At 43.7% G+C, this 10,689-nt stretch overlaps 1 protein-coding gene across 5 annotated transcripts; it reads right to left on the bottom strand.

Moving 5' to 3' along the window:
- Nucleotides 1-407: 407 nt before the first annotated feature.
- pdcb (phosducin b) lies at nucleotides 408-9,816 on the bottom strand. Of its 5 annotated transcripts, none has more exons than XR_014124494.1 (6): nucleotides 9,699-9,816; nucleotides 5,866-5,921; nucleotides 5,216-5,364; nucleotides 4,554-4,998; nucleotides 1,076-1,411; nucleotides 408-929 (listed from the first exon to the last, which is right to left on the bottom strand). XR_014124494.1 is itself a non-coding variant. In XM_081717369.1 (5 exons), exons 3-5 carry the CDS (start codon nucleotides 5,912-5,914, stop codon nucleotides 4,474-4,476), a joined length of 723 nt encoding a protein of 240 aa, XP_081573495.1. In that variant the 5' UTR covers nucleotides 5,915-5,921; nucleotides 6,216-6,317; nucleotides 9,699-9,802; the 3' UTR covers nucleotides 3,972-4,473. The 5 variants fall into 5 exon arrangements, 3 of the variants coding, with proteins under 3 accessions (XP_081573495.1, XP_081573496.1, XP_026878267.2); XR_014124495.1 differs by having other exon boundaries at nucleotides 1,076-1,407; nucleotides 9,699-9,813; XM_081717369.1 differs by lacking the exons at nucleotides 408-929; nucleotides 1,076-1,411 and adding an exon at nucleotides 6,216-6,317 and having other exon boundaries at nucleotides 3,972-4,998; nucleotides 9,699-9,802.
- Nucleotides 9,817-10,689: the final 873 nt, after the last annotated feature.

Raw genomic sequence — 10,689 nt, 5'->3', positions numbered from 1 at the left:
GACACCCAGAGTCTACTGCTGCTATCTCAGGACTAATCCCTGAGATGTGTCTACTGCTGCTATCTCAGGACTAATCCCTGAGATGTGTCTACTGCTGCTATCTCAGGACTAATCCCTGAGATGTGTCTACTTCTGCTATCTCAGGACTAATCCCTGAGATGTGTCTACTGCTGCTATCTCAGGACTAATCCCCGAGATGTGTCTACTGCTGCTATCTCAGGACTAATCCCTGAGATGTGTCTACTGCTGCTATCTCAGGACTAATCCCTGAGATGTGTCTACTGCTGCTATCTCAGGACTAATCCCTGAGATGTGTCTACTTCTGCTATCTCAGGACTAATCCCTGAGATGTGTCTACTGCTGCTATCTCAGGACAAATCCCTGAGATGTGTCTACTTCTGCTATCTCAGGACTAATCCCTGAGATGTGGCTACTTCTGCTATCTCAGGACTAATCCCTGAGATGTGGCTACTTCTGCTATCTCAGGACGAATCCCTGAGATGTGTCTACTTCTGCTATCTCAGGACGAATCCCTGAGATGTGTCTACTTCTGCTATCTCAGGACGAATCCCTGAGATGTGTCTACTGCTGCTATCTCCCACTGTGCTCGTTCATTTGTATTTGCTATGAAGAATAAAGACACTCCAAATGTGCACTCATGTCTCACTCCAAAAGTGCACTCGTGCCTCACTCCATACATGCACTCGCATCTCACTCCAAACATGCACTTGCACCTCACTCCAAACATGCACTCACATCTCACTCCAAACCTGCACTCGCATCTCACTCCAAACGTGTACTCACATCTCACTCCAAATGTGCACTCATGTCTCACTCCAAACATGCACTCCCTGCCCTCGGCACAGTAGGAAAAGTTTGTGAACTCTTGGAATGATGAAGATACCTACGTGACTGACTCCTAAAACAGTCTGATCTTCAATGAAGGCACAAAAAAAGTATTTATCAAACATTTCACATTCACATTTATGACATTTAGTTGACAACAATAGTTTACAGCACCATATTGTTACTGAATGGATGAATGAAACAATCGAAGTTAATAGTGCATCATAACCTGATGGGAGTCAGGGGTTCAGCTCAGTGACGCCCTCCTCACAGACGCGTGTGGAGCGTGGTGAACGCTTGCACATCTGCAGACCCGTGGCAACATGTCTGAGGGCAGAAGGTGTGCAGGCAACTCCACCACCCATGCCGCGAGACTGACAGAAAGTGCAGAGAATACAGAGTCTACGAGGAGGCTGTCGGGGCATGCTCTTCCACAGTGCAGATGGCCTCGTTGCACGGAAGATTGTGGTGAGGACCCAGGCGGGGCATTAGATCAGCACGGAGCTCACCGCAAAACCTCCAAAGCTGGGGGCCCTCGTTAGGTGCTGTGTCTGCACCTGCCTGCCTGGGGAGGAGAGGTGTTAGTGTGTCATGCTGTTTTTCATAATATTTTTAGTGGGCTGAAAGGAAACGATTACCATGTCCATGTCTTGTGAATGAAATTATTTAAGGATTAGTTATGGAGTTCACAGGCTCAAGGCCATCAAAGGCAAGGTTTATGGGAGGTTTCCAGAGGATGTGGCATAGGTGCATGTCAACAGAATTAAACAGTGCATAGTTTCTGGACAAGAACTGGACAAACCTTTACCCGAGGGTGCATAAATATGCCTTAATAAGACATTAAGCCTAAAGGGAAAAGTAAGCATGTTTTATATGTGCAATACTTGAATCTACAGTTTAAAGGTTAGAATTCCATCTTCAGTTTACTGCACTGATCCTGAAGCATCACTCCAGCAGACACCTCACACACTGAGACACCAGACACGCTGAGACACCACACACGCTGAGACACCTCACACGCTGAGACACCACACACGCTGAGACGCCTCACACACTGAGACACCACACACACTTAGACACCTCACACACTTAGACACCACACACGCTGAGACACCACACATGCTGAGACACCTCACACGCTGAGACGCCTCACACACTGAGACACCACACACACTTAGACGCCTCACACACTGAGACACCTCACACACTTAGACACCTCACACACTGAGACACCACACACGCTGAGACACCACACAAGCTGAGACGCCTCACACACTGAGACACCACACACACTGAGACACCACACACGCTGAGACGCCTCACACACTGAGACACCACACACACTGAGACACCACACACGCTGAGACACCTCACACGCTGAGACACCACACACGCTGAGACGCCTCACACACTGAGACACCACACACACTTAGACACCTCACACACTTAGACACCTCAGACACTGAGACACCACACATGCTGAGACGTCACACACACTGAGACACCACACACGCTAAAACGCCTCACACACTGAGACCCCAAACAGACTGAGACACCACACACACCGAGATACCCCTTGTCTGGCCTGCAGTCATGACATCTGACCCCTCAGGTACAGGGACAGATGTCACCAAGAAAGGCCCACCTTGAAAAGCTTGGTGTGTTTTTGATGTTTTTATTTCAGAAATACAAGTAAAATAAAGAAGATCTCTCCTTAAAGGTCATATTGACCTTCAACACTCGATAAAAAAAATGTCAAACATTTGTTTTAGTGTGTACATGTTGTATTTACAGTTGATATTTGTTACAGTTACATTTCCTATAATACTATAATACTAGTTGGAATTACGAGTAAATTTGTTATAGAACTGCTTTTGGAAACCTGTTAGGTTGATGTCTGCTAAATACTGCAGCATGAACAGGATTTATTAAAGGGCTTGACAGGAACTGTGGTGGTTACACATCTCTGTCACTACAACTACAGATTTATCGCTGTTTTTGTGTTCTTGAGCATGACCTGCTCTGTTTTCTGTAATGTTCACTACATTATTTAGAGTAAGCTAGACAGATAGGCATATGGACTGTCAGAATAACAGAGAGATGATAGATAGATAGATAGATAGATAGATAGATAGATAGATAGATAGATAGATAGATAGATAGATAGATAGATAGATAGATAGATAGAAAGAAGTCAGTCAGTAAAGGCCAATGTGGGTGTTTACTGATGAGGTCACACTATAGAGGACTAACACTGATGAGGTCACACTATAGAGGACTAACACTGATGAGGTCACACTATAGAGCACTAACACTGATGAGGTCACACTATAGAGGACTAACACTGATGAGGTCACACTATAGAGCACTAACACTGATGAGGTCACACTATAGAGGACCAACACTGATGAGGTCACACTATAGAGGACCAACACTGATGAGATCACACTATAGATGTGCTACATGTTATACCTGTGCAGGACTAACACTGATGAGGTCACACTATAGAGGACTAACACTGATGAGGTCACACTATAGAGCACTAACACTGATGAGGTCACACTATAGAGGACTAACACTGATGAGGTCACACTATAGAGCACTAACACTGATGAGGTCACACTATAGAGGACCAACACTGATGAGATCACACTATAGATGTGCTACATGTTATACCTGTGCAGGACTAACACTGATGAGGTCACACTATAGAGGACTAACACTGATGAGGTCACATTATGAAGTGTAAATATACTCTCACTGACATCATTCCCATTTGTAAACAGAATAGGTTTATATTAAAAAGAACTGAATCCAAATCAGTGATTTAGAATTCCACTAGTGACCTGGCTACTGCAGGGTGGACTGGTTATTTCCACACACAGTACAGTGATTGGCCTGAACACATTACCACTGCAGTTCAACTCAATCTGGTTCAAACGGTTGAAAACGTTTCACTTTTAAAAGACTTGATCGAAGTTCCCACTGTTGGCCCCTGAGCAAGGCCCTTAACCCTCAATTGCTCAAGTTGTACTCAGTCATAATTGTAAGTTGCTTTGGATAAAAGCATCAGCTAAATGCTGTAAATGTAAATGTAAATGTAAATGATCAAACACTGTTGAATGTTTTCCAGGTTTCTCAAATTTCAGAACAACCTTTATTTCATGTTCTTAAAAGCAGAAACTGATCATAACCCGAGGAACGATATTTTCCAACTTATTTCAGACAACTTCTCTGATATCTGACTATTAATATAAGACACTGGTCAACTGAACCAATGATTTTGCACACATTATGTTCAAAAGGTTTTGTCAAAAGCATGAAAACATACATAAACACTAGATATTTGATATTACATCTTTGTCATTATAATAATTTTAGAATAAATATGAATGGTGCAATAATTAGGCTTTGTTATGAGTTTGTGTTTTGAGCCATTCGAGTACCTATAGTCATATAGTCAAATAATTTTTTAATGAATAAAACAGACTTAATTTAGCTCTAAAAAGATTTGTTTATATGTCAACAGCTTCCAGAAATAAATTAGTACTACAAAAAGATAAAGAATAAGCCCTCCATTTCATTATCTGAGGAGTAATGTGGTTTATTCTCCCTCTATCCCTGCGCCTAGACCCATTCCTCCCCCCGGCCCATGCTGTCCTCGGCAGCCCCCGCCCTGGGCTTCTCCGGCAGCAGTCCGTACCCACCGAGGAAAGCCTCCACGTCCGCAGCCAAGAACTCCTCACCGAAGTGCTGCGTGACGGCCAGGAGGCTCACCAGCATCTCCCCGGCTTTGTACACCAGCACTGCGGGCAGGACGTCGTCTGGGAAGCGCTCCGCGGCTCCCGAGGTGGCCGCGTCGATGCGGCAAAAGTGGACAGTGGGGTAGTCAGCTGCCAGGCAGTCCAGGCAAGCGCTGAGCGCCCGGCATCCCTCCACGCACTCCCTGTAGACGAGCACCACCAGCAGAGTTAGCCGGTGCTCCCTCTCCAGCGTAGACAGGAAGGCCTGGCTGCTGCTCAGCTCCTGCACGCTCCCGAACCTCGGGCCCAGACTCAGCCGCTCACGCATCTCCCGCATTCTGCGCTCGCGGTACTGACTCAGGGACCTGTCGTCATCCTCTGTCAGACGCTCACACTCTGGCGCGCTCATCTGTAAGAGTAAAATTGATCAGGAACGGCACTGTTTGTAAAATAAAAGGAATAGCATAGGGGCTTTGTGGTTGTGCATTGTATTTGGAAATCAATAAAGTTCCAAGTAATTTCTAAAGATTTCTATAATTAATTAGGCTTTCAAAGGTAACAAAGAAAATCAGAGCCAAATCTTGTCGGCCTCTGAGTGGTGTGCTAGGAGAAAGTGGAAGGTCCACCTCGCACTCGAGGGTGCGGAGAGAATCATCTCTGGGTTTGTGCGCAGACGACATCTGTTTGAGGAGTTCCCGCTTGCTAGGAGGTAAAGATCCCTGATCCACACTCTCCATTTTAAACCTCCACCAGTCGTTAATCACCCCCTTAGGACCTGGAGGCAGTTGGGAGATTAGACACAAATGCACAAATCAACACCAGCCCTGCCTGTCCTGTCGCTCCAGCTTCAGCCGTGACTTATACTGGGAGACCAGTCATATGGGGAATATGACCAGCAGGGAATATGGGAGTTGCTAGATTCATTTCTAGGATCAGGATTTAAAAAGGCATTTTAATTCAGGCTGGTAATTGAAGTGTGTTTATAAAACAGTTCCTCTCCTCTCTCTAAAACAGCTTTTTAGGTGTGAGGGTGGCATTGGTTTCTTTGATAATATGGATGTCTTCAATCTGCCCATGCCAATTTTTCTTATCAGGCATTTAGTTACTGATATGTTCAATAATTATTCCCTTTGAAACACCATGAACCATAAAGTGCGCAGGAGGGATACGAGATGGCCCCTGGTGCCATATCCTTCCACAGATTCTCTCTCATTGAATCGACTTTCCCAGGCCATTGCGGGTGTCATTTGTTCAGCTGGACGAATGGCATGCTTACCTGTGTTAGTAACAGTTCCTTCCTCCTTATAGAACTCTCTGCCAGACATCGCTAGCCTGTGTGAACACACAGAATAAATCAGTCCAAAACTCCAGGAGATATTTCATAAACGTACCACTGACCAGAGATTCATGAACATTTTTGTGTGGCTGGCCAACTGAGCAAATCAATAATGCATATTACTTTTCATTACCTTAGCCTACAGTAAATGTTTACCAATAAAGTAGTTCTCTCCTAACAAAAACAGCAGCAGCTCTTAGAAGACATTTAACTGAACAATAAAAATGTTCAGCCTGATCATTTGATTCCATTCACCTTTACGGTTACTGTGCAAAGTAAAAACCTCTAACCTCTACTAAGAAGTGCAGATGGCAAATGTAGATGCCGGTAGTGCAAACAGGAAGGGTGTGACAGCCAGTGACCTGCACAGTGCACAGCACAGTGAACCAGTGCTGCATGGGATACATGAGATGATAGAAACGCCAAATCAGTGGACTGGACACTCAGGAACTGCACATACTGTTGTACTCATAAATGTGTCACTCTGGATAAGGGAGTCTGTCCAATGCCATGAGTGTACGTATAACTGGAGATGAATGAATGACCAGTGATGGATGTGAATGAAATATCTACAATTAATTAGATGTGCAAGGAATATTCAAGGGGGAGGGTTGGGACTCAGGGATTGGCTGATGGGGGAAGGTTAGTGCTCAGGGATTGGCTAAATGAGGAATGTACGTGCACAGGGATTGGCTGAAGGAGGAAGATTGGTGGTCAGGGATTGGCTGAAGGGGGAAGGTTAGCACTCAGGGATTGGCTAAATGGAGAAGGTTAGTGCTCAGGGATTGGCTAAATGCAGAAGGTACTAGTAAGTAAATTGCAGAGGCTCCTGTAGTGCTTTCTGAATGAAAGAGGATACCTTAGTCCCTCAGTCCCTAAACCAGAACAAAGGCTGAACTGTTGCTGGAGGGAGAAATCTTACTACACTTTAACAAGCTTTACTCAGGGCTTCACACATTTAATAAGTGTAGGGTATTTGTGGAGCAGAAATAGTGAAACTTGATCGGCTTGGCCAGGCTAAGTGATGGCAGTAGTTTTATAAGTGTAGTAACATCAGTGTAAACAAAATCTAAGATGTTATCTCCTCTCATGCGAGATGGACAGTTCTTAAATTGATTAAAATCACTAGCAACAATGGAGGCACCATCCAAATGCACTTGTGGTTTGCTAACAGAAGTACCATGGTAATTCTTAGCTAGCTTAACGTTAACACTAGGAACAACATACTCTGTAGATATTATGGTGCATGTAAATTCACACGGGCTAATAGACATGTCTGAACTTAGTACTGAAGACTCAAGGACAGCAGAGCAGCTGTGATGTTCATGCACTAATGTGATGTGATGGCACAGCACATATAATAATACTGTAATAATACTGATCCAGAAGAGTGCACTGTGATGACTTTCCCTTACAGACAGACTGCTGCTCTTTGGTAATTAGGCTGAGTTGGTGTTAGAAGATTAATCCCTGATCCGATCTGCTAGATGACTTAGCACAGGTGGTGACATTATTTTGATGTCAAGGATCTGATAACTCCAGAAAGGACAGAATTTCGTAGGACACAGCAGCACTGATGTTTTAAAAAGCCTTGTGTTATGAAGCAGATCTGCAAACTGTTTTATGAAGTTGGGTCTGATTACCAGCCCTCTTCTGTAATCATGTTTTTATTATCAAATATTTTTAATATTTTTAATGGTCAAATTCAGCTTCCCAGAAGTGCCAATTGTCCATGCGTAAAAATATGGTTAGTTCCACTTCAAAAAAGCAAAAACATAGCAGGTGCCATGTCATCATTATCTGTTATTTGGTCTTCGTGTCTTAGTGCCTCCATAACTTTCATTCTGAACAATTCCTTCCAATGTTGATAAGACTGAATGTCAACAAGACAAAGGAAATCATTATCGACTTCAGGAGGAAGCACATGGTACGTACTCCACTAATAATCCATGGTGCTGCCGTAGAGTTAGTGAGAAGCATCAAGTTTCTAGGGATGCACATTACAGATGATCTGACATGGACTACACACACCACCTCCCTCATCAAAAAGGCACAGCAGCACCTTCACTTCCTGCGAAGGATGAGGAAACCAAACCTTCCATCTCCTTCCTCACGATGTTCTATAGAGGCACCATAGAGAGCGTTCTGACCAGCAGCCTCCCAGTCTGGTATGGCAGCTGCACCGCCTCAGAGCAGAAATCTCTCCAGAGAGTGGTGAGGACAGCATAGAAAATCATCAGAACCTCACTTCCATCCATACAAGGTCTATACCTGTTACGCTGCCTCAGCAGAGCCTCCAAGATGGTCAGGATGGCCCCACCCATCCTGACCATAGACTGTTCAGCCTTCTGCTCTCTGGTAAACGTTACTGCTGCATGTAATGCAAGACTGCCCAGACTTAACAAGAGCTTCTTCCCACAGACCATTAGACTACTCAACTCCCTTTAACAATACACACCACATTTATTTTATTTTACTTTATACCTAGAAACATAGAACTATTATGATCACTATTTATAACCCACACCCCCATCTTCATATGTAGCTACTTTGTGCAATAATTTTGATGTTCTCTCTGTGAGCACCTTATCAACATTTTCCAGTGCTAAGTTTATAATACTGGTTACACTGTGCAATAATCACTGGAACAATGTCAATAGTTTCTATATATAATGTGCAGTATTTTATTCTTATGTGCAATATATGTATATATATTTATATATATTTCTTATGTATTTATACTGTGTCTTGTCTCGTGCACTTACCTTAATGTATAGCGTATATTTGCACATCAGAGTTTGGAGAAACGCAACCTCGTTCAGCTGTGCACTACTTGTTGTATACTCTGAATGACAATAAAGTGACTTTGACGTTATATTTCAGATATTAAATACCTGGTGTTCTTCAGGCCAATAGAATTCCAGCCCTTCTAGACTAGGACAGACATCCTGTTCATTAACAGTGACAACGGTAGAGAGTTTCTCCAATGCAGTGACGGCTTTCAGTTGATGTCTGTAGTCACCCATTTTTTGACAAAGCACCCATTTATCAGCTACAGAGATGTAATATCCAGCTGGTTCATAAGCCAGAACACGACCGCTATAAACGGAGCAGCAATTGTCTCTCCTGAAACAGCTTTCTGTTTCATATTAGTTTATGAATCCATGATGGTGCATTTAGGTACCATCAAAGAACGAGTTTTGTCTCTGTCCTACCTCCTGAGGTTTTGAAGTGTACATAAGCGCCACCAGGCTGGTGGAGAGACGTCAGCTCTCGTCATTAAGGGCACAACGTCACTTCAGTCAGTTGAGTTCCTGAGGTTCTCCAGCTGAGAATCAAACCTGAATTGCAGTGTGACCTCTGCTCTGCTAAACATTTTTAATGAGCGCACCAACCATGAACCTCAACATAGCAACCACCACAAACTTAGATAAGATGGACACAAATAAACACTTTAAAACTTAATTCAGCGCTGCAGATGTTAATTCAACAAGTCTCTTCTATTAGTTTTGTACATAAAACCATTTCAGTCGTAAGTCTACCAAACCAGTGGTATCCAATACCTGGCAGAAGGTGAGCCTGAGAATGGCCATGCTGTTAGTCTCACCTGCCTGCAACCTTGCCCACACTGACGCAGCATGACACACTCAACGCAGGGAAGCATTAGACACAAAGTTATGGGCTTTCTTTTCATTATTTTGATGTCAGTTATCAGAAAGAATGAATATATATTAGAGCTTGTCTTTTTCTAGAACAAACACGCGTTCCCTTACCTTTCAGTGGCGTTTCAGCAAGTTTGTGTCATCTTTGAGGCGGATCCACTGACCTGTGGTGTGGTCACTGTCTGCTAGCACTTTAATGTGCTTTTGTGCATGTGTGTGTGTGTGTGTGTGTGTGTGTGTGTGTGTGTGTGTGTGTGTGTGTGAGCAGGCATGCAGTAGGATGGGGGATAAAACGGATTTCTGGGACTGAGGAACATCAGCTGACACCTGCTGTCTACAGACAGCTTGTGGTCCCTAAGAGGATTTGAGTGTAAGGATTAGATTGTGGTGCAAAGTTGGAGCAAAGCCCATGAGCGATGTGGAAAAGAAGGCAGAGAGAATGTGATGTTCACGGCAACATGACGAGACCATCAGTAGTCTAGGAGTCTTTCTGATGCTTATGAGTGCTGTTTTTTTTTTTTTTCAGATGCACACAGTTTGGCTGTTATCACAGCTGACTCAAATAGCTCAAAGGAACCAGTGTTGAGAAGAATAATGTCACCACTCAATCAACCTGTTTACAGAAAGTCTATCCTCACTGTGTTGTGGTTGTATTTATACAAATGTGACCACGTGAATCATCCATGTTGAGTGCTAATCATTTTGCTTCAGGCCAGCTCCTACTGTGTCAGTTCACATCCTCCCAAATTGTAGCCTGCTGGTGTCCTAACCACCATTTTCATGGTTTATATAAGATGCCGAAAAATATCAAACTTAATTGTGAAAATTACTATGTAGAAAGTGTTCCTCAATCTAGAAAGAAATGGAGACCCTTAGTTCTTTTCTTAATTCGCAAAATCAGCTGTAATTGAGTGTGTGAAATCTTTAAAATATGTCACTGGAGTTTCGTTTAGTCAGTCTGCAGCTGACAGGGCTCAGATCAGGCTGTCATGTCTGTTTAAACACAGAATAGGTACTGTGGACTACCGCGTCTGTAACGAATCTGCTGGCCTGAGTGCCGATGGGCGTGGAGCAGGACGCACAGACTCGATGAGGTGGAAAT

The sequence above is a fragment of the Electrophorus electricus genome, chromosome 7, assembly GCF_041902795.1.
Source record: "Electrophorus electricus isolate QZ-2024a chromosome 7, ASM4190279v1, whole genome shotgun sequence".
NCBI classification, from domain to species: domain Eukaryota; kingdom Metazoa; phylum Chordata; class Actinopteri; order Gymnotiformes; family Gymnotidae; genus Electrophorus; species Electrophorus electricus.
Note: the sequence above shows the minus strand (reverse complement) of the source record. Positions and strands in the feature narration are given on the sequence as shown.

Excerpts from the sequence above, each read along its gene's own strand:
- pdcb (XM_027022466.3), bottom strand. The coding sequence starts at position 5,914 with ATGTCTGGCAGAGAGTTCTATAAGGAGGAAGGAACTGTTACTAACACA. Across the intron at positions 5,365-5,865 it reads AGGAACTGTTACTAACACAG|GTCCTAAGGGGGTGATTAAC; the intron begins GTAAGCATGCCA and ends AACTGCCTCCAG. Across the intron at positions 4,999-5,215 it reads TCCGCACCCTCGAGTGCGAG|ATGAGCGCGCCAGAGTGTGA; the intron begins GTGGACCTTCCA and ends TTACTCTTACAG.